The 24,835-nt window shown below is 42.7% G+C and overlaps 1 protein-coding gene across 2 annotated transcripts in view; it reads left to right on the forward strand.

Annotated features, from left to right (window-relative positions):
- LOC105186818 (tyrosine-protein kinase Drl) overlaps positions 1-24,835 on the forward strand; it is a 152,445-nt gene that overhangs the window by 40,592 nt on the left and 87,018 nt on the right. The window contains exon 2 of one of the 2 annotated variants that reach the window (XM_011147293.3): positions 17,480-17,607. The exons of the other annotated variant lie outside the window; for it this stretch is intronic. Coding sequence (XP_011145595.1) covers positions 17,480-17,607 — 128 coding nt within the window. The remainder of the gene's footprint in view (positions 1-17,479; positions 17,608-24,835) is intronic. 2 annotated transcript variants of the gene reach the window in all.

Raw genomic sequence — 24,835 nt, forward strand, 5'->3', positions numbered from 1 at the left:
TGACGCCGCGCGCTACGCGCGCCCCGGGAACAATAAATGACTCCTCCGGAATTCCATCCGGCGCCAACGCACACGTTTGCCCGGAGGATCGCGATAAATGACTCAGATAAAATGAATCGTGGAGACTGCACGTCGGGGTCGGTATCGAGCCGCTGTGCGTCGTGTACGAGCAGCCAGTGTCTTCGCCGCTCCTTCGATTACCGCCGCGCGCGCTCGATACTGGCGCGATCAGTCGCCAGTATAAAAACGATGACGAGGGGGACTATTCGGTCGAGTCATAAATAGCTTCTCGCGAATATGGCGAAAATATTGATTTCTATCGGGAATGTGAGTCGCGTCGGCGACGGCGGATCGCGTTTCGCCAGATATTTCGCTCGAATGGAAATTTATAGAGAGCGAGGAAAACGAGTGTTACTTATTAGCCCGACGGACGCGTTACAACCGACCGACAAATTCCAGCAGGTAGTCGAGTTGATGAAGTGTGTTAAAATTGATTACACTTGCGCTCGCACGTACGAGTATAAAAATAATCATGAGGAAGGTTACTCGGTCGAGTCATAAATTATCGCTCACGAAGATGGAGGAGGTACTAGATAGTCGTCTCTCGAGCGGCAACGCGAGTCGCGTCGTCGATAATGACCGAAACGTTAGATCGAACCCAGTTTTCGTCAAATATTGTTCCGGTCCAGGTGTTCCGGTTAGTTCGGAGAGCTTAATATAGATGTGTCTATAATTACAAATCTACTAAAGATATTTTGAAAGTTGGTACGCCATTTTAAAGCTTGGACATTTTCACGAATAATTTGACGCATGGCATGTGCATTCGTGGACATAACCACACTTTTTGCGCGATTGAAAATAGAGCGTGGTAAAGAGCATTTTCGGCACTTACTGCTTTATTGTTTCGATTCGAAGAAAACGACTGCTGAAGCCCACCGATTCATCTCAGAAACTTATTCTGACTGTTTTCCATCGGTTAAAACATGCGAGTACTGGTATCGGCGCGATTTCGGAGTGGTGATTTTGATTTGAAAGACAAAGAACATTCAGGTCGACCAAAAAATTTGAAGATGCCGAATTGCAGGCATTATTGGACGAAAACTCCAGCTCGAATGCTTCAAAAACTAGCTGAAGCATTAAATAAATATTGGTAAATCAACCGTTTCAGATCGTTTACACTCAATGGGGAAGATTCAAGAAGAAGGCAAATGGGTTCCACATGCATCGTCTGAATTGGCTATTCAAAATCGTTTAACCATTTGCACTTCATTGCTTTCTCGTCACAAAAAGAAGCAGTTCTTGTAAATATTAAATTATAACTGGAGATGAAAATGTATCTACTATGATAATCCTAAGCGTAAAAAAGCGTAAAAATTATAACTGGAGATGACAATGGATCTACTATGATAATCCTGAGCGTAAAAAATCGCAGATAAATCCAGGCCAACCATCGGCGTCGACCCCAAAACGCAACATTCGCGGAAGTAAGGTTTTATTGTGCATTTGATTGTGCACATGACAACAAGGCGTCGTGTGTTTTATGAGTTGCTACAACCGAATCAATCGAAACGAACAATCACTGCTGTGCGTTATCAACAACAATAAATCGATTTGAATCATGCTTCAAACCAAAAACGTCCAGTAACAGCTAAAAAAACGCAAAGTAATTTTGTTGCACGACAATGCTCGATCGCACGTTGCAAAAACAGTTAAGGATATATTACAGGCACTTTAATGGGAGGTCCTACCACACGCCGTGTATTCACCAGACTGTGCTCCTTCCTTATCACTTATTTCGATCTATGCAGCACAATCTTGCTGACTTTAAATCATATGAAGAAATATAAAAATAGCTCGATGAGTGGTGGATATTGCTTCGAAGGACGAACATTTCTTTTATCGCGGAATTCACTTCTTGCCCGAAAAGTGGGAAAAAGTTATAGCTAGCGATAGAAAATATTTTGAACAAAATATAATTTAACCCTTTGAGGCACGTATTTTTCAGAATATCCGAATCACATGAAAATTTATTTACGGAGGTTTCTGGGATCGCTGACGACGAATCCGTTATCAGATTTTCGAAATTCAAGATGGCGGATCCAAGATGGCGGACGCAAGATAATCAGCGAGCTCAGGAACTAACCAGAGTGCAATTTTAGCTAGTTTTATGTACATTCTATGACCCGCCATCTTGAATCCGCCATCTTGGAAAATTAATTTTGGAATTTGGACCTCAGATTCGTAATCAGTGACCTAAAAAAACCCCCAAATCTTAATTCTGGGCAAAAAATTCACTTACAGTTAGTGGAAAATGATTTTTTCTGTAAAAATGTATATTTTTCACACTTTGTTTATTTATAATAAATGGAAAACTTGTGCAAAACACTTTTCAACCTTTCATGTACGTTCCCATATCGTATAAGAAGCTAAAAAGTGCACAAAATCCGACAAGAATCCCTCAAATATGAAATATTTCATGAAAATGTGAGAATAAATAGATGGTAAGTATATTTACCACTATCCACCTCAAAGGGTTAACGTCTCTCAAAAATAAACGTGTTTCTTTTGCAAAAATCCCGGCGAAATTGCGGAACACCTAATAGTTCACGCGAAAGTTCCTCATGAGAGTCTCGATCGGTACGTCATCTCCGATCGGCAAATTTTAGCCGTTCTCTGGCAAGTAAATCGAGTGCACGAGGCGTGTGCAAAATTGAGCTCACGTTGAAAGACCCTTGCATCGGTCTCATTACGACGTTACGACGGGCGGGACAGCATTTTTGATGAATCCAGCGGGCGGAGTGTCGTGTCGCGACGGCCACGCACGGTCCAAGGATCACAAATCCGCGATAAAAGCGGCGAGGTCGGGCGAGGGGCGAGGCGAGTATCCGAAACGTGGGTGCTACGGACACGATATTGGCTCCGATGGAAAAGAGCGCTCGGCGCTCTCGGGCGCTGCTGACGAAGGGGGTAAACGAGTGGAAACGGCGATCGGGGGAAACAAGATCCGAGAGCACAGGAGATTAGTTCCATGGGACATATCGACCCGCGCGACTTTTTCCATCTCCGCCGATCCGCGAGACGTTCGAATTTCCGTCCGTGCAGCCGCCGCCGTATGGCGGATAGCTCCCCTATTGGCCGGGTGTGTTTCCTGCAGGATGTTGTATCCTTAATGTGTTTACCTTGGCTCCTGACCCTGATCGAACCCTCGCGTGTCCTCCCTTTGCGCGCGCGCCCGGAATATCCACTTGAAGAACATCCTCGTGCTCCTCGCCGTTTAGACCGTAGTTAAGCGAATACAAATTGCGCAGCGTGCGATGTTAATGGATCGTCGCGACTCAGAAGCGAACAATTCCAGAAGCGTGTAGCGAACGCGCGTTACGAGCGCAGAGGAGAGAGCCATTCTAATGAATTATGAATACGGTATTAGGACCGGTTAGCTTCCCTCGCGTGGGAACGAAAGACGACGCGGCGGATTAATTTGTGCAACGGTTCGCGCGCGCGCGCGCGCGCACGCCATCCAATTAACGTGCAATTTTACAGAGAGTTCTATAAATTTTCGCGTCGAAAGTCCAGGCGTGAAGCAAAATCGTCTCCCCCCTCCCCCCCTGCGCCGATTCGCCACCGAAACGAAGGACGAGCGAGTCGTTGACAGGCAGAGCAAAGCACGTATTTTCGTTGTCGTTAATTTATGCGCGCTTTTCACGGTAAATAAATTCGAGCACGCTCTCGAAAATTTAAACTTTACAAATACCGCTTACGTTATTGGCAGACACGCGCGCGAGACACGCGCGCGTGTACGAGACGCGCGGTTACTCGCGCGCGCGCGCGTTCATTTCAAATTCAATTTGCTGCCGCATCAGTCCGCGATGCGACGTCAATCCCTATGCTAATTGAATTTTCCTAGCGCGATATATGTGTTTCTAGGATGAGAAAGAGAGAGAGAGAGAGAGAGAGAGAGAGGGAGAGGGAGAGAGAGAGAGAGAGACTTTCCGCCTCTCGGGGTGACGCGCGTACAGTCGAGCTCGAATAACGCGTCTTGCCAACAGTTGCCGAACGTAGCGTTCGTCAGTCGACGGGGCGGGGGGAGGGGGGGGGGGATCAGGCTCGTCTGGTTGAAGCGCGCAATTAACGGTCGGGCAAAATTTTTCGCCAGACAATCGCGCTCCTCGAGGATGCCTCGAGGCTCCTCCAGCCAGGAGACAACGGAGAGCGGAGGGAGGGGGAGGGGTAATGCGCCGAATGAAATCGCGCTCTCTGCCCTAATGTGCGCCGGTCCTTGATATGCCAAACACGACATTCTACTTAGCAGCATCAAAGCGGGGGGCCTTTCGCGGCCGAAGCTTCAGTCTCCTGAAGCGCAGCACACCTATAACCCGTCTCTCTCATTCCCGTCCCCCGTTCCCGTGACGAGATGACTCCCACGGGATAAGACAGGAGAGAGAACCGGCCGCCCTTCTTCCTAAATTCTTCCTCCCGCGGTCTCGGACGGTAAATTGATAGATCGCCCTATGACCGACCCGCCGTGATCTCGCGCGGCTGCCGGCGAGAGATACGTCACGGCGGATTTGATGGATTCGACCGCGATTTTATCATACGGAAGGACAAGCTATGTAATAAGAGATAAAGTGAATGATATTTGCGCACGCGTTCGCTCGCATCGCTCGGCTCTGGATTTCCGCCGGCCGCGGCCGTTCCTGAGACGGAAGAGCTTCTTCACGCGTTTTCCAGGCTGCGTGAGACTGAAATATTGGATTGTTTGGAAAGTAATTTCGGTTTTTTCAAGTGCATGGTATTAGTTGCCTTTTTAAGCAGCTAACCTCATTCTAAAGCAGAAAATCATTTTTACAACGCATATTTCAAGCTTCGTTTGACAAAAAGTTGTTTTGCAATCTGTGAAATTGTTCTTGTTTGGCGTCGTATCAAAAATGGAAAACCAACGTGAGCATTTTCGTCACATTTTGCTCTTTTATTACCGTAAAGGCAAAAATGCAGCGCAAGCAAAAAAAAGTTGTGCGCCATGTATGGAGAGGATATGTTGACTGAACGCCAGTGTCAGAATTAGTTTTCGAAATTCCGTTCTGAGAATTTCGACTTTAAAAATCGACACCACGTTCTGGAAGGCCAATTAAGGTTGATGAAGACCAAATAAAGGTATTGGTGAACGCAAATCGTCATTTAAAAACACGAGAAATTGTTGAGTATTCGACCGTGCATGAGCATTTGAAATAACTTGGTTTCGTTTCAAAGTTCGATATTTGGATTCCACACGTTCTCAAAGAAACGGACTTGATTCGTCGCATTATCATCTGCGATTTGCCCCTTGAGGCATAGTGGTAAGTATATTTACCACCTATTTATTCTCACATTTTCATGAAATATTTCATATTTGACGGATTCTTGTCGGGTTTTTTGCGTTTTTTAGCTTTTCATATGATATGGGAACATACATGAAAGGTTGAAAAGTGTTTTGCATAAGTGGTCCATTTATTATAAATAAACAAAGTGTGAAAAATACACATTTTTACAGAAAAGAATCATTTTCCACGAACTATAAGTGAATTTTTTGCACAAAATCAAGATTTGGGGGTTTTTTGGGTCGCTGATTATGGTTCTGAGGTTCAAATTTTAAAATTAATTTTCCAAGATGGCGGATTTCAGATGGCGGGTCATAGAATGTACATAAAATTAGCTAAAATTGTACTTTAGTTAGCTTTGAAGGTCGCTGCTTACGAATCCAAAACTCATTGTTCAAGGTTGCAGATTCAAGTTGGCGGATCATGGAATTCTAATATATTTACCCGACATTGTCTTCCGGTTAGTTAAATTTCACATTTGTGGCCGCCATCTTGAATCCGCTATTTTTAATTTTGAAAATCTGATAACGGATTTGTAATCAGCGATTTCGAAAACTCCACAATACCCATTGTCACCGAAATTATTGCGATTTTTCATTTGTGCGTCCACTACCTTGGATCCGCCATCTTGAATTTCGAAAATCTGATAACGGATTCGTCATCAGCAACGCCAGAAACCCCCGTATGTAAATTTTCATGTGACTCGGATTTTCTGAAAAATACATGCCCCAAAGAGTTAAAACGTCGGGAAAAAGATTCATTTCTGAAGTGACTCATAACTGGAGATGGAAAATGAATAACAATATTAAAGTTTAAAAAGATCATAGAGCAGACGTGATGAACTAGCTCGAAGCATATCGAAAGCTGATATCCATCAAAAGAAGGTGATGCTCTGTGTTTAATGGGATTGAAAAGGAATGCTTTCTTTCTGAGCTGCTACCAAACAACCAAACGATTGACTCGAATGTGTATTGTCATCAATTGAACAAATTGAATGATTCTATCAGGCAGAAGAGACCAGAATTGGCGAATAGGAAAGGTACTGTGTTTCATCATGACAACGCCAGACCTCACACAAATTTAATGAAGAAGCTGTTAGCGCTTGGATGGGATTTGCTACCGCATCCACCATATTCACCTGATCTGGCACCATCCAATTATCACTTGTTTCTGCTGCTGCAAAATTCTTTGGATGGTAAAAATTTCGATTCAAATGAAGCTGTCAAAAACCATTTAATTCAATTTTTTTTGTCAATAAGGACCAGAAGTTCTACGAGCGTGGTTAATCATGTTATTACCTCGAAGATGGCAAAAGGTGTTAGAATAAAATAGAACAATATTTAACAGAATAAAACTTTTCTTTCTATTAAAAACATCGTCTTTCATTTTTATGCAAAAAACCAAAATGACTTTCCGAACAATCCAACAATCAGGCTGTAGATAACACAAATTTTTCGCGGAATTCCACGCGGAAACAATTTCTCCGAAAAAGACGTCAACTACTTAATATTAGGTAATGCAAAATAATAGCGGTTTTTATCATTTTAAGTTTGGTGATTTTTCTAGTTACCGTTATCTTTTGTTACAGTCATGCATCATTATAAACAATGAAATTGGCACTGCTGATTTCAGCTTGTGTCTCTTGTTTTCACTCTGTAGTATTATTAGATATAACCTCTTTAATTAGTCATGGATTGTTGGATATAACCTCTTAAATTAATCATGGAAGGAAAGCAAATTCGCGCGATTTTGTTGCTGATGAGTTTAAATTGGGACGTAAAGCGACAGAAACTGCTCGAAATATCAAACTTGTTTTTGTCGAAGAGTCAAGTAGCGAACGTACAGCTCAATACTGGTCCCAAAAATTCAACGATGGAAACAAAAGCCTCGAAGATGAGAAGAGTCGTGGACGTCCTTCAGCCATAGACAAGACAGGATTCTATCCTGTAGAAATAAGCAAACTTGTTTTCCGTTGAGACAAATGTGTGCAAGCACACAATGGTCTTTATTTTGACTAATAAATATAATTTTTAATTGATATACGCGTTTTTATACTCGATATGTAAAAACCGCAATTATTTTTGCACCCACCTAGTAGATATGTCATATCCATCACTCGAAGTCTGTGTGCTCGCGAGAAAGGGCGATTCTTCAACTTTCCGCGATAACGCCGGAACGAAGGAAACGAGGGAAGATCGTCGCGAGCGAACGGACACAATCGAGTTTCTCAACGAGCACCACGACACCGCTCTCGCCGTCAGCATCGATTTTCCCGCGGACACGCTGCGGCAGCTTGACCACGTGTACACAGATACCGCAATGGCTGCGAACGTGCGAACGTGCACGTAACGTGAATTCGGATATCGTACGATATCGCGCGCAGCCCGCGGCAGTCCGTTAACTTTTCGTCCGGCCGAAGTTCAACGCCGCGCGCCGCGGCGTTCTCGAAGATTCAGAAGGATGCCGTGAAAATGGAATCCGTACGGGCTCGGATGGGGAGCATAGAACGGGGTGCGCGCAAGAGGGGCTGCAGATCGCGTCGTAAGCTGCTCTCGCAGACTCCGCACAATCTCGGCGGCGTAATGCAACGCGCGCAACCTGATTATGTCGTCCATTTGTTGCCCACTCGAAACCCCCGGACGATATCGCGGAACTTAATCCACCTGAGTTAGTTGCGCGTGCTCCTCGTGGGATCGGCTAAGATTTATCTTCTTGAAATATTTTCTCCCGGCTTTCCCAACACTATCGAGTTTCAAGACTAACGCGCGCGCGCACCTTCCGACAGCGGCCGGAGGGGGGAGAGATTTCTCGTCTTTCTCGGCACGCTCTCTCGCTCCTCTCTCTCTCTCTCTCTCTCTCTCTCTCTCTCTCTCTCTCTCTCTCTCTCTCTCTCTCTCTCTACCCGCGTGAGACTCGTTCTCGTTTTACGTGTGCGGCATTCCCGCGAGTATAGCCCGGATAGCGGTCTGCGACTGATAAAGCGACGTATAAATATCCCGGACGACTTTGCATCCCGGCTATTTCGCGACGCGTTACATGGCAGGTAATAGAGATTCGTGTCCATCGGAAGCTCGCGATTTTCCGGCTGGCCGCGCGCGTCATCCATTCCGAACGGGCGATTTCATTGGCTGTGACTGAGAACGCGCAGCGCGGCGTTTGTAATATTGAAGTTCCCGTTAGGGAGTCGTTTTCGCTTGATTTTTACGACGAGTCGCTTTCGCCTGAATTTTCGCAGAGCGAGAACGCACGCTCGCCCGCCCGCGAGGCGGGCTCGACTGCTCGAGGCATTCGCGCTCGCGAAATGAACGAAATGGCGAATTTGTTTCACTCGGCGAAATGACGGCCAGTCGCCGTCGTGTTGTATCGATGCGAGCATTCAACGCGGGGAAAGCGTTCGGTTCGGCGGAAATTCGGAAAAAGACGGAAAGCGCTCTCGGCTCGCGACACGCCCGCGTACGCACGTGCGAAATTACGGGGACTTCGCGGCCGTTGATAATATCGCCGAAACGCCCGAGGAAGTTTTGAGTAAACGTAACGCGGCGGAGCTGACTTGGCTTCGCTCTTTATCTCTGCGAAGCACTTTACAGGCGACAGAGTGACCGTCAGCGCGCATTCGAGAGAGGGATTCCAAGCGACGCGACGCCCGCACCACGAAAAATCGCTCAAGCTCGTTGAGTTTCGCCAGCTGCCTCCGAGATTACTTATTTTTCCACTCACTTGGTCCGTTCTTTTTGGCGAGAAACTAGCGTACACTTTAGGAATTGGATACAAGCAAATATATATAATAACGTCGGGACTCGGTGTACAAAAGAGAGCAAAAGGGATTATATTAGGTGTGTGATTTAGCTTTGTGGATTTTTTCTCTGATTTACTCAACCCTTTAACGCCTACTGATAACTACAGTTACCAGAAACGCATTTAAGAATCCATAACTTAGTCAAAAAAGGAGATATTTTCGTTTTCTTTGCATCACTGTAGAGATGAAGTCTCCTTCTAAAAAATGGTATATATATTGTATGCAGATCCGTTTTAGTCTGTTTTTAGCTCAGTTTTAATGATAACATGTATTGTCAAATTCCAAGTAGGCATAGTTAGCATTGTTATTGACATCTAGACGTGCACTATAAATGAACAGATTGGTATCTGTTATAATTTTATACATTTGGAAGCTTTCTCAGATGTAAAATGTGAAATTAAAAGAATACAGAAATTCAAAATGGCGAATCCAATTTAGTGGGCATGAAAATCAAGAAATCAATCTATTTTCGTGAAACCTGGTGACCTACAATAAATGTTTTTATGCGGTGAAAAATGAAGGGACGATTGACTATCTAAATGGTGATCAATAAGATATTCTTCTGAGTGATAGTAAGTTTGACGCTCTGAATAATAAACTTCACTCACAAATATAGTAAAGTTTCAGCTCAAAAATGTCAAGCTGACTATCAAAGTTATGTCGTATAGATTATCCTTCATTTTTCTCTGCACAGGTTGCTCATTTCATATATGCTTTTAGGATCCCAATCATATTTATCAGTAAACAAAAAACGAACGATAAAAAAAACCAAACTAACGAAACCAACAAACGAAAAGCGGAAACTTCATGTACTCATTTATTCAGAAGTAAACGATTGATGCTGCTTTTCCGTGTAATTGTTTCACGGTTTTTTCCATCTGGATAACCATCTCTGAGTGTATCCATGTTTATCATTTTTATCGTTATATTTACAAAAAAAATACAAATTTATTCGTTCACAAGTAGACTATTACTTTACATTTTACTTTACATTAGTTTATATTGGAAAGGTAGTTTCTCGTAGATATAAAATCCTGATTATTTTTTTATTATCACTACTTATATAGTCTCAGTTAAAAAAAACTCAAATTTTATTCTTAAAACACTTATAAAAAAGTCGGGCGTTAAAGGGTTAAACAAGATAATGAACGAATATCTTAATCAAAATATTTTATTTCGTTTTTTACAACTTTCTCCGATCTTTCTGACAACAGATAGATTCCGCGACAATAAAAAGATTCTTCCTTCAAGTTGATCAAATTTTTAACAAATTTTCGTACTTGTTCCAAATTATGAAAGTGTGTGTCCTCTCGTAGAACATGTTGCATCGATTGGAACAAGTGATAATCGGATGGAGCAATGTCTGAAGAATACACGAGATGCGGTAAGACTTCCTATTCCAACTCTTATAGCGTTTGCTTCACGCTTGCAATATAAAGTCAAGCATTGTCGTGAAGAAGGATCACTTTGCGTCGTTTATTCGCAATTGGTGATCGCTTTTGGTCCAATGCTCGCTTCAATTTGTATAATTGTTGTCGATAACGACCAGCGGTGACAGTTTCATTTGGATTTAACATTTCATAGTACATTTCATAGTACACAACAGTACTTCTTGATCCCACCAAACACACAGCAATATCTTTGAACCGTGAATATCGCGCCTCGAAGTGGATGTTGTTGGTTGGCCTGGATCAACCCATGATTTTTTTCATTTGCAATTATCGAAATAGATTCATTTTTCATCCCTAGTAACAATTCGATACAAAAAACTTCTTCATTTTTTTGGCGATCAATGAAATGCAAATGTTCAACGATTCGCAATGACATTTTTCGATAATTGATGCGGAAACCATTTTCCTTTGTTGTGAATCTTTCTCATATTATGTAAACGTTTAGTAACTGTTGTACGATCGATATTTAACGCTCTGGCTAGTTCTAAAGTGGATTATGCTGGATTTCTGTCCAATAATGCTTGCAAATCTGCATTTTCGAGTTTTTCTCGTTGCCCCAAGCGATCTTTGTCGTTAACATTGAAATCACCACTTTTAAATTGTCTAAACTAATATTCACATGTCTTAATTGATGGAGCAACATCACCACACAAGTTTCCATCAGAATTCTGTGACTTTCAGCCGCCGTTTTCTTCTGATTGAAAAACAAAATAACACTTGTCGAAAATGCTCTTTAGGAAGCTCCATTTTTAATATCATGAATTAATATTAAAGCATTAAGAAACAATAACTGTAATTGGAATGTCTTGGACAAAACTGAATCCTAATAAATGCTAGATTGCGCACGAAATGCAACGAAAGAAAAACAGACTGATTTTCGTTACCTATCGATGACGTAATAAGTTTAAACAATAAGAAGCGAAAGGTGTGTACGATGATTGGCTAACGTTGATGTCACTCGCGTGATCATCTCCATTGTCTTTGGTCTCTAATCGTAGAGTTAAACATTTATTTATCACGACATAGTCATCGGTTACGCCGGGATATAAGTTAATATATCTGCATATATCTACATTTCGAGGACGGGGAAGGGAGGGGGGCGGAGTAAACAAAGGGCGGTGGAATTAAAATCATACGCGCAACACGCTGTCGTTGGGCGACGAGATGGACGACGGGGACGTCTTAAAGGTAACGTGTTTACTTAGTCAGACACGATTCTCCACTTTAGCCGGGCTTAACGTCCGATAATAAAACGGAATACAGCGGGATTAATTCGATTTCGCGGATGCCTCGCCTTAATACACGGCGACTGTCATTATCAGTTTCTCTGCTGGATGTTAGTCTTCCGCCCGTAAGACCCGGGCCACGAAGTAGAAAGTTACTTAATCTTCTTACTACGCTTACCCCTCGACTCCGCGATGCCGCCTACTTAAACTTCGTCTACTAGCATTTCAATGTACGTGTATTCGCGAAACGCTAAGCTGTCGCTAAACCGTATCACGAGCGCTCGGGTCTTGCTTCGACGCCTCGCTCGCGAGAATACAGATTGCACGTGCCCATTACGAATCCCTCGGGGTCTCGGTTTCGTTGCGAATCCTCGATGATCTTTACAAATGGCGTGCGTTTGTACATGCAATTGAGTAGGGCATTTTTTCCCCGATGGATATCGCGTCGTATCTTGTCGAGTCAGGTAAAAGACGGAATTGTGCGAAAAGAGGCGAAAAAGGGGGAATTACATGTGGAAAGCCGTTTTCAAGGCTACTTTTACGAATTTTTTTAACAAAAACGGTAAGATCAATAGACTTGAAATTTTGACAGTGTATTCATTAATGTTCAAAGTATAAAATAAATTTTATTGAATCACAAGAACCGATCCAATTTGTAATTATAGATAAAAATGCAGTTATCCGTTTGCGAGCTCTATGTTTGTTGTCGACATCATTCCGGGCCTGTCACTACTCTGAAATCAGAAAAATGAGAAAGATTTTTAAGATATACGGTTGTCATTATAGCCCGTACCAAAATGAAGGCAATGAAGCCAAGTTTGGAAAAATAATGACTGTATAAAAAGAAAGTATCAAATATTTTTTCAACTTGTGATCATGTTTAAAAAAATTAATAAAATAAAATATAACTGTGTTCAAGGTAGGGACGGAAAACTACATGTCTACTATATATTGTGTAAAAATTTCAAGTTATTCGGTTCAGTAGTTTTTGCGTAATCGTGTCGTTTAAGAAAGTTTAAGAAAATGGTGTTTCCAGATAAACGCGTTTAAAGTTTTATGCGTATGTATACTTTCCATATAGATAGTAACAAATTTATTTTATGCTTTGAATATTACACAGTGAATATACTGTGAAAATTTCAAGTCCATTGATCCTATCGTTTCTGTTAAGAAAATTGTAAAAATAGCCTTAGAAACGGCCTGTTCGTATAATTTGCCCCTTAACAAGTTTCAGACATCTAACGGGATCTTGTTGAATTTGCTTCTCGACAGCCAAATTTTTTTTCTCCCTCACGACGATTTAATGGAAAAATGACGAATCCTTGACAGCAATTTCATACCTCTCGAGAGACATCGCTAAACTGATAATGCACTTAACCTGCAGTCACGTGAGGGATATAATATTCGGTGTATCTCGGGGATGAATAGAAATATACGTCGATCATGAAATTGAATGTCGTGTTATAAGAGCGCTTCGGTCGTCAAAGAGCCGAAGACACGAGAGCAGTAGTACAGCTGTCTACAAAGTCAGACCATCTTTCCTATTCGCTGCTACAGACCGACAGACAGACAGACAGACAGACTGAAGTTTCCTGACTCTGTGCTGTGCAATCTTTGCTGCGTTAGAACGTTCGAAACAGCGGCGCATAAAAAAGTGGAAATATCTGCCGACAAAAATAGGACAGATGTTAAAACTGTTTTTAACACTCGCAGGATAACAAGCGCGCCGCGAAAGTTGCTCGTCTATTGTAAATACAAGCCGATGCTCTCGACTCTCGAAAGAACAACCGAAAGAAACGACTTAATAATGAATAACGATTCACGAGGAAATAAAACACCGTAAAATTTTTCACAACATTAATCTCTTTCCCTACGGGCGTATTTCTGTTTTCGCGGCGGTGCTCTTTCCGCATCATACGGAGTTTCGTAAGACACTCCGTTTCTCTCTCTCTCTCTCTCTCTCTCTCTCTCTTCTTCGCCTTCTTTCCTTCGCATTTTCTCCCTTTTACCACGTTTCATGCGCCCCCGTCTCTGCCGCGAGTATACAGTACTTTGCGAGTCTGAATATTTCGCTTCTTTAAAGGGATCTTATCGCGGAGCAAACGCGCGAGCGTGGTTGCACGACGTCGAATATGGCGATAGGTACGTATGTCTGACAGGGCTTGTTCGCGAGCGTGATATCGAATTGCGTAGTCATACGTGAAGGCAGACGGATGACGCATCCGATCGCCCGAGGAAATTCGGATCCTTGTGTATCTATCCGAGGTATGAGATTTTTCGGGAGGCGGAGACGAGAATGCACGCACGTGTGAGTGCCCGAAAGGAATTTTACAGATCATGATCCGCCGCGAGAAAGAGACGGAAGGAGAGAGAGAGAGAGAGAGCGAGAGAGAGAGAGAGAGAGAGAGAGAGAGAGAGAGAGAGAGAGAGAGAGAGAGAGGATAAGCGAGAAGAGAACGACGCGACTAGAGAGAGGTGGAGGGCGAAGAGGTACCTGGCATCGACGGATCCATATTATAAATCTGCAGTCTGCAGGATCCGCGCGGTTATTTCTTGCTAGATATCCCTGAGATACGATCCCGCCTTGTGGGAAATATATCGACAATAATCGTCGTATTAAGTTTCGCTTCTAGCATGCTGATTTCACATATGCGTCATCGATTCTGCGGCTGGGAGCTTGCGACAGACATCTTTCCCTCTCTTTCTCTCTTCTCGTCTCGTTTTCTCATTTCTTATTTTGTAACTTGTATTTATAAGCTGTAAATATACGATATAAATGCGACGCGTGCCTTAGAAAAATTCCACTTTTTTCCATTTCAGACCAACCGATTACGTTAGTAATACGTTAGTAATAGTTGATTTACTTGAGTTTTGCAAGAAATGGCACTAATGTCAGTTTTGTCGGACATTTCAATCACAGCTGTTGTTTCTTAATGCTTTAATATTAATCCGTGATACTTAGTCATTTACTAATAATAGACGCAGTAAAAATCGTGTTAATACCATCTTAAAAATGAAGCTTCCTAAAGAGCATTTTCGACATACGTTGCTCTTGTTTTTTAATCGGAAGAAAACGACGGCTGAAGAATCATAGAATTCTGATGGAATTTTATGCTGATCTTGCTCCATCAATTACGAGACGTTAATACTGGTTTAGATGATTCAAAAGTGATAATTTCAATGTTAACGACAAAAATCGCTCAGCACAACTAAAAGAGCTTGGAAATGCAGATTTGCAAGCATTATTGAATGAAAATCCAGCACAGTCCACTTCAGAACTTGTTGGAGCATTAAATGTTGGCCGTACAGCAGTTACTAAACGTCTACATGATATGAGAAAGATATTCGCAAAAAAGGAAAATGGGTTCCACACCAATTATCCATTGTCATTCCAAACCGGTTGAACATTTGCATTCCGTTGATCGCCAGACAAGAAATGAAGAGGCTTTCGCATCAAATTGTTACTGGGAATAAAAAATGGATTTATTTCGATAATCCCGAACGAAAAAATCATGGATTGATCCAGGCTAACCAGCAACATCCACTTCGAGGCGCGATATTTACGGTTCAAAAGTATTGCTGTGTGTTTGGTGGGATCAAGAAGACGTTGTGTATTATGAACCGTTAAATTCGAATAAAACTGTCACCGCTGATCGTTATCGACAACAATTATACAAAGTTGAAGCGAGTATTGGACCAAAAACGAATTCCGAGTAAACGACGCATATCCTTCTTCACGACAATGTTCGACCTCATGTTGCATTATCAAGTATGATGTATATGCGCTATTAGAACTGAAACAGGAAGTCTTACCGCATCATCCCGCGTATTCTCCAGACATTGTTCCATCCGAATATCACTTGTTCCGGTCGATGCAACATGTTCCACAGAATATACATTTTCATAACTATGAACAAGTACGAAAACTTGTTATAAATTTGATCAACTTGGAAGAAGAATCTTTGTTATTGTCGTGGAATCTATCTGTTGTCAGAAAGTTGGGAGAAAGTTGTAAAAAATGGAAGAAAATATTTTGATTAAGGTATTCGTTCATTATCTTGTTTAAATAAATCAGTTCTTGACAGAAACCCTCAGAACCAGATCACACTCCTAATAATAACATAAAAAGTAATTAAATATAAATACAGCTTACGAACACGAGTATACCGGGTGTTTCAGACCACCCGGGTCACCCGATTTTTTCGTTAACACGACATTTTAGAGAAAAATACTTCAGATAAAAGTTGTAGGACTTCAAAGGATTTATTTACTGATTCCATGAATTTGACTTTGGAATAATCTTGAAAAGTTCAGTCAAGATCAATATAAAAATCTTAAATGGATACTCCAATTTTTTATCTCTTTCTAGCAATTAATTTGAACAACTTTTGTCTGAAACATTTTTCTATTTACTTAATATTTTTTGAGATATTTAACCGTTTGAGTCCCAGGGGGTATTGAAAAAACACTGTCGAAGAATCCCAAACAGCGCAATCGCGCTTTCTATAAATGAGTATGAAAAGACCCAAGCAGCGCGATAGCGCTTTGTTTATTTTACATCGATGAATCCCAATCGGACCAATACCGCTTCTTGTATTTGTTAGGTAACGCGATTCTCGTCTTTTTCTCATCGCTCTGTCACATTTATTGTAGTTTGCAAAGCGATCGGACGTATTCTTGCGTAAGTGTTTCTCATTGTTAATAATTGTGTGTTTCAAAATGATTAGACGAAGCAACGGAGCAACGAAGCAAAAGGAATCCATCCAACATGTTTTGATAAACACCGATGTTACAAATTATAATTGTTACTCTCCATTTAAATTATTTGTTCATAACACAAAAATATTGTTAATTTGTAATTCGTTATTTTATAAAATACATCTGTATTATTACATATGCGTACTGTAAATTTATAAATATTTCAAGTTTTGTTCGATAAAAATTATTGAGAAGATAACAATGAAATAAAAATTTTTATTTTGTAATGTATTATTGCATTATTATAGTATTATTCTACCTATTATAAAATGTACTATTTACATTAAAAGGATCGGTGTGATATACTTGCTTCAGTAAATCTGAGCGCGCGACTTCGACAATCGGTAACGCACCGTCAGTTGTCCACAATGATCGAAATGTACTGGGTTTTCTCGACATAAAATCTGAACAGCGCGATCGCGCTGCTTGGGACTCAAACGGTTAAGGAAAACTTGATAACTTTTTCAATATTTAACTCACGATGTCTCGCTAACTATTTGTCAAAAGAAAAAGTGGTATTAGACTTTTTTGCTCCATTTAGTCTCAAGAATTCCAATTGTTCCAATAGCGCCCTGAATTAATTGCTTAATTTGATGATTTTGAAATTTCCAAAAACGAACGCTCACGCTCCGTCGAGCTAGCTCCGACGGACGCCAAATTATGCACTGTCTCCAAAGTTTCCATAAAAACGGACTCAGTCGACTGCGTGATGCTATATGTAAAGAAGACGCTACCATGGTCAATGTCCTCGCAACTTATAACGAAGGGCTGCACGTGCCGTAGTTCACGATCGGTCGATTCATTGGCCCGGCGGAGGGAAACTTTGCCGGAGGCATGGTACAGCTTTTTCATAATTGATCGTCCAATCGATACGCTCCGCTATTTTGCTTTCAGGGCTCGAGGCCGAGTTGTACTACGTGCGAGAGGGGGTGGTCAACACTTACGCGATGAATTTCGTCGTGCCTGTGCCGGCCAACATAGCGGACCTAGAGTTCTCATGGCAAAGCCTCGTAGGACATCCGGTATGTATGCTCGCGGCCAGAGGATTCGTCTCGAACGAGATCGAACGTCGAGCCCACGAATGCCCAACTTTCGTCGTCGGCAATTTTTACGTGTTTGTCCGCTTCTCCGCACGTGCATATCTTTCTTTTCGTCCTCTCCCTCGAAGCGAAGGGTGATTTAACTAATCCGGCATGCGTGTACAAACGCTGTTATACGCACGCAAAATCCACCCCTATCGAGCCAGCTTGAGACCCGTATCCCCCTCCCGCCCCTTTGCCCGCGTCTTTGCGGTTCCCAAAAGAAATCACGTTTCGCCGCGGCGAACGCGTGTCCGCGAACGGCCGCCGCGCGGAGGGTTGAAACGGGGCTGTTACCGTGTGCTCGAGCGAAACGTTTCCGCCGGCCATTAACGAGACGCAACAATGCGGAACAAAGTAAACACGTGACCCGGCTGGAATGGTAACACACGGCATCCTCGTTTATGTTCCGCTGCGGGATGGTGGCCCGTCACGGTGGTTTACCGGGGGGTGCCCGCCGAGGGTTAAGAGGGGCTCGGCTCGGTACGTCGGGGTGAGACGCGCACGACGCTGCACAGGGCTGTATCAATACTCTATCAATATGAAATACAAACAGATGGCGTGGGCGTGAAAGGGACGAGGCGAGCCGGTGCACGCCGGTGCGGCGCGGTTTTGCGCTCCCTTCGGTCACCAAGGAAACCGTGCGCGCCCTCGAAACCCTCGCGACGTGGCGGACGTGGAAAAACGTGAAAAGTCGGCCCGCGCGCGCGCTCGCCCTCGATCGCGCGCCTAAACACGACATGGGGGTCGCGGCGCCGCTCTGCCAGTGATATTTAATTCACCGCGGCTGTTGTATTCATCTCGCTCGATTGTTGGTTCTCGACTACTCGACTTCTGCCGCGGACTGTACTCGTTGCCGCACTTCTTAACTTGAACTTTGCGAAACTTCCTTTTCGGGAACTTTCAGGGAATTGCGAAGGGTGATTAGTAGGTAGCGCGTAACGATCGCGGAAAGGTGAAGACTCGCGAGGCCGAGCGTTCTGGCTAGGAATGTCACGCGCAAAAGATTCGCTGGTCTAACCGAACGAATAATCACTGAACTTCCACAAGGCTCGCACGCGGAAGCATTTCGCGAGGGTTGTCGCCAGGTAGACCGGCGAAATCAGCACGGATCCGACGCGCGAAACGGCTCGAGCAAAAAATTGTTAGGGTCATCCTCATAAAGCATAAGGTTCCAATAGGCTGAAAGTAGAATGCCTTAGAAAAGGATGCTTTATTATTACCACATCAGCATCCGAAATGGATCTTTTGGGGATACCTTAGATTTTACGAAATAAAGCTCTGATAAGAAAAACTGATGAGGGTCTTAGACTTTTAGGGTTAGGACCTTTTAGGGATGCCTTAGATTTGGCGAAACAAGGCTTTGATAAGAAAAGCTGAGAAAGGCTTTAAAAGGATTTTTTAGGGATACTTTAGAATAATAAATAAGTAGACTTTGACAGGAAAAGCTGAGAAAGGCCTTGGAAGAATTTTTTAGAGATAGAGGCTTTAGATTTTACGAAATAACGCTTTAACATTTTTTAAGGATACTTTAGATATATAAAATTAAGTTTTGTTACAGAAAATTAATAAGATCTGAAGCATATAATAAAATTGTCGTGGTTTAGTATTGTTTTAGTAGGTATGCTCTATCTAGTCTTTTTAAAGATTTTTTAATTATATCGCAATTAAAAACAAATTTTATTTTTAGTTTTATAGTTGCTATATTCATTAGTCTCTTCCAAGGATTTTTCTAGTATTGCCTTCGTTTCGAAATGCAGCAAACTTTAATAAAAGCCGATACAGGATAACAGGATTTTTATGTGTAAAAAATGCTATATTTTATTATAAAGTACGCTATATTTTTTAAATAAAAAAATTTTTGTTGTACACTAATAAGATTTTATAGAAATAAAGAAATTACAGTTTAAATTTCTTGAAATGAAGAGAATGAATATTTTTATTCAAGCAATAATAAAACTATTTCGTCTCGCAATTGCAAGAATGAATGTCTCATTTAAACTTAGAATGAATTTTAACTCCATAACTCTTAACATTACCCTATAAGGCTCTATTAATATTGCCTCATAAAACTCCTGTTAATATTTCCTTATAAGGCCCTATTAATATTGCCTTATAAAGTCCTGTTGATATTACCTCAGGCACGATTAATGTTAGGGAAAAATAATCAGGCCCTTACCAGAGTCCTATTAATTTTTCTACTCGAGGAAGGTGGAGTAAGAGAGAAAGTTTTCCACCCCTGCTGCCTCGTCCTCGCCATTCACGCGATCGTAAAGTTCGTTCCAACGACACGACGGCGAACTCGTACTTGTCGCTGGCTGTGTCAATGGAAGACTCGCTGATTCATTGAATCCCGAGATTTTCGGGACGAATGTCCGCAAATGGGGACGTCTGCGGTGCGTCTGTGCTGCAGGTGCGTCACAGGACGAGATGCGTTTCTCGTCGTGATCGTTGCGAAAGGCGCTCGTCTACTCGCTCTCTCTCTCTCTCTCCCTCTCTCCCTCTCTCTCTCTCTCTCTCTCTCTCTCTCTCTCTCGCTCCTCTCTCTCTCTCTCTCTCTCTCTCTCTCTCTCGCACTGCACCGTTACGCTGCTAGACGCTTTATTGTCGTTGCGGGAATATCGCAACGACGATCCCGCCTTATCCCGCGGGGAGTGTTTTCCAGCCCTCCACTTTCGCCCGTTATCTCGTGGACCTATCCGTAGGTTCGTTAACCGCAAAATCGCACTGTTTCCGTGATTACGAGCCCGTCGTTTCGCCTTATCTCCTGTCCGCTTTCTCGATACCGCGAAAGAGTTTTGCTCGGCGAACGACGCCAGACGGCGAAAGAACGTGAGAGGGCGACGTGCGTAACGGGGGGGACGTGAACGTGCGCGGAAATTGATTACTTAATCTCTCGCTGATTCGATAAAACGCCGGTCGTGTGTTTAATCAGTAGTAGATTGTTTTAATCACAAATGGGCTCCAAGGGAAAATGTGAAGAAAGATGTTGGGAGAGAAGGAGTTGCCAGCAAAAATGTTTGCAATGAACGAACACACTTGATTGCTCGCAAGGCAGTTTGGAGCTATGAAATAAAATGTAATTAACAATGAAACGCGAAGTGTACGCGAATCGTTATAATTGGGAGCCACTATTGACAGGTTTGTGCGATAATAAATTATGACAGAAGTCGTTTAGCCACCTTTTATCTCGACTTATATTAGATCTAGTTAATTCTTTTCGATGAAATTTACATAACTCACAGCAAAATTTGAAATTGAAATATTCTCCCGCTCTTTTGCGGTTTTAATGTGTTGACATTTAACTTTTCGGAGTGACATATGGCTTGGCATTTGATCCACATAACCTCAAATAATTAGTAGTGTTCACGATAACCATCAACAAAGAGCGTATTCGATACGCGATGCATTTCGCGTTTCATTTAAACAAAAGCGCTTCTGAAGCAGTCAAAATGATTTGTGCTGCTGATGGTGAAAATGCTGTGGCCGATCGCACCTGTCGAAACCGGCTTGAACGTTTTCGAGGCGATGATTTTGACCTTCACGATCAACCATGCTCCGGTCAGCCAAAAAAATTTGAAGGCGAGGAGTTGCAAAATCTACTGAATGAAAATGTATATAGCACAAACACAACAAAAACTTGCGGGAAAGCTGGGAGTAAGCCAGAAAGCTATTTGCAATCGTTTATATCATGTGAGAAAGATACAAAAAGAAGGGAAGTAGGTTGCACACGAGCTAATCATTGACAACAAAAATCGCCGATTGATCACATGCGTTGCTCGCTAGACAACAAAGAAAAGACTTTTTACACAAAATCGTAATTGGTGACGAAAAATGGATTATGTATGAAAATCTTCAAATAAAATCATGAGAAAAATATCATGAGTTTAAACGAAAAATATAGACCATGGCGGATTCTAAGGGGGTTTGGGGTTAAAACTCCCCCTTCCAAATTAAAAGAAATCAGTCTTACTTACTAAGATCCGTTTAAAAAATTTAGGTAAAATGATACAGGCCGATTAACACAGGCGCCCGTGAATCAAATTCTTATGTCTAAGATTCACTGCATCCAAACTGTCCGATTTCTGATATACAATGTCCGCTGTTGTTTGCTGAGAGTCTATTAATAATTATAAAAAACCTTAAAGCTACAGCATTATTGTATTTACGACTTTTTTTCTAATTAAGTTGATAATTTAGCAAATTTTCGTGAATCCCCATAAGGCCAATGTTATATTAAAATTATATTAACTCAACAACTGGCCTCGTAAATCTGCTGAAATTGTATACATTGTTTTATGATTACAATACCTACTGATGATCAAAGTTTGAATAATTTGACATTATTTTTGTCTTAGGGGTAATACAACCTTAAACAATTTATTTTTATAAAATTCTGTTAGAGTCTATAAAAAAGCTCTCCTATTGAATATCGGACGTTGTACATTGAACATCGGACGCAATGTGTGAATCTTCCTTTCTAAGTAAAAAAAACAAAAAAGAAACAAAAAATGGAGTCATAAGTTTCACCACGTCGTTGATCTTGGAGTTAAAACTAAGCGTGATACAAAGAAACATATCAAATAAAACAATTTTATTAAACCCCCTTCTCATTATCGACGTCAAGATCCGCTAGTGGACCCTGGTCAACCGACAACGTCGACAGAAAAATCCAAACGTTACGGAAAAAAAGTTCTTCTCTGTATGTGGTGGGACCAGAAGGGTGCGCTATACTATGAGCTCTTAAAACCATTGAAGCGGAAATTTACCAAGAGCAATCGATACGTTTGAGCGATGCAATTGAAAAAAAAGACCATTTACTAGACAAGGCAGCCGTAATGTCGTTCTGCTGCACGACAATACTAAACCGCGTACAGTAGAAGCCACAAAGGAAATCATCTTACACTTGGGCTGGAAAGTTCTCCCACACGCGGCATATTCATTCTCCAGACTTGGCTCCATCAGATTTTCACTTCCGATCGCTTGTTCCGGTCGATGCGACACGTGCTGTCTGATACACACACACATTTTCCGACCCTTGACGACGTACGAAATTTCATCGATGACTTTGTAGCCTCAAAGCCACCAAGTTTCTATCGTGATGGGATTCGGCAACCGCCCAACAAATGGCGTAAGCTCATCGATAACAACGTTGTGAACATTTCATTAATCTTGTTCCATTGATTCTTAAATAAAGATTGCAAATTAAAGATTGAAAATTAAAGATTAAATCAAAGATCGAAAATTGTCGAAACTCATAAATTATTAACTACTAGACCTTACACATGTACACTATGCTTTTTTATGAAAGGACAAGGAAGTTTGAAAGGACAAGATATAAAGATCACCTGTATATCCCCTTTCCATTGTCCACGGACGTGCTATCTTTGTTTAACTTTTCCCGGCAAGAGTGAAGCTACACAAAGATCAAACGCCTGGCGTATAAGCCACCTTTTTAGATGTAATCTTTTTGTGGAGCGCGCAGTCTACGTATATAAGCCCACAAACAAATGCAAAACATGCGCACACCCACACAAAAGGTTGCATTTATTAATAAAATTATTCTTCCGCAAGCGGCTGCTGTGTGGATGTATGTGTTTGTTCAATCTTTTGTCGTTGCCCGCTGAGGACGCGACAAATGTCGCCCAAAAGTACCAACAAATATCGAGATTCGCCGTCCTCGTGCCGTATTCAGCATCGGCCGCGATTAAACGCGGCGGCGTTATCTGGTCTTATCGGTCCATCGGAGCGAAAACTTTTCCTCCTCGCGAGGGGACCGTTTTCGTGATTGTGATTCACCAGCAGTGCGTCGCCCGGTCGCTCGCGCGTATCTGCGTTCTCTGATCAGCCGGCAGGATATCTCTCGGATATCGCAATGTCTACTTTCCGCGTAATCCGGCCATCCTGGACCGACAAACTCAGCCGCATCCCGGTGAGTCATGACGCTTTGTTACTCGCCTTATCCGCCGGTGTCATCTACCGCGTGCGACTCCACGGGCGAATCCATCGGCTATCGCGCATAATTCTTCCGGTGCCGCCGGCGGCGTGACGTTGACAGGGTCGCGTCATCGACAACTCGTTGTTGACGACGCGAATACGAAGGAAACGCTATTTTTCACTTTTAAGATGTTTCATCGGTAAAGGAGATTGCCCTCGGAAGATGTCACGGCGACGGTGAAAAATGAAACGGAGCGAGCACATCGGGGCAAAGAGAAAAAGAATATGGGGAGGAATAAAAAGGAAAAGAACGGAAAGCGGGAAAAAGGAGAAGGAGCAAGAGAGAGAAGAGAGCGAGAGAGAGAGAGAGAGAGGGAGGGAAGAGACGAAGCAGCGCGAGAAGGAGGCGCAAGCAACTCGAAACGATATAGCGCTCTCTCGATTAGGTTCCGCGATTCTCGCGCTACGGCGCACCGGAGAGCGTTTACGCGTTTACTTCCTGCCCGTCCTCCCCCTCCCCCTCCCCCTCCTTTCCCCCGTCCACCTCGCCTCTGTTTTCAATTCGTCGCCTGCAGCGAGCCGGGGGAGTTATTGGTCGTTCTCGGCGAGGATATAGACTGAAACGAAGTTTCTCATCGGCCGGGGGTGGCGCGTCGCGGCGAATCGGGGATGATTTGTGAATCATCCACTTGTTAGGCGAAAGTTCCTCGCTACTTTTTCCCCCGAGCCGCTGCCGGGTTACGGCAACGGGGGTCGCGCGGAAAACGTAGAGAAGGGTGTCTCGCAGTCCGGGGACGGTACACGACGTCCGCCGTCCTGTTCTCTCTGTCTCTGTCTCTCTCTCTCTCTCTCTCTCTCTCTCTCTCTCTCTCGCTCTCTCGCTCTCTATCTCTCTCTCTCCTTCTCCGCCTTGAGAAGGAGAGAGAGAGACCTTCTCCTTCAGACCTCTTTCACCCTGATATCCTCTTTTTCTTCCTTCTCTTCCGCCGCGAGTCCTTCGCTATTTTTTTTTTTCCGTTTTTCTTTTTTACCTTCCTCATACATTCCGCGTTATTTTCTCTTGCGTTTTTCTCTTTTCTTATCTCGCATATACGTCCGTCTCCTTCTCTCCCTCCTCCTTCTCCTCCATTTCCGCGCGCTACGTTTCTTACCGCGCTGTTTCCTCTTTTTTTCTTTTCTGCTTCTTTCTCTCTTCGCTCTCCTGCTACCTCGTTTCCCCCGTCATCTATTTTTC

Source organism: Harpegnathos saltator, unplaced genomic scaffold (genome assembly GCF_003227715.2).
Source record: "Harpegnathos saltator strain DR-91 unplaced genomic scaffold, Hsal_v8.6 scaffold406, whole genome shotgun sequence".
Classification (NCBI taxonomy): domain Eukaryota; kingdom Metazoa; phylum Arthropoda; class Insecta; order Hymenoptera; family Formicidae; genus Harpegnathos; species Harpegnathos saltator.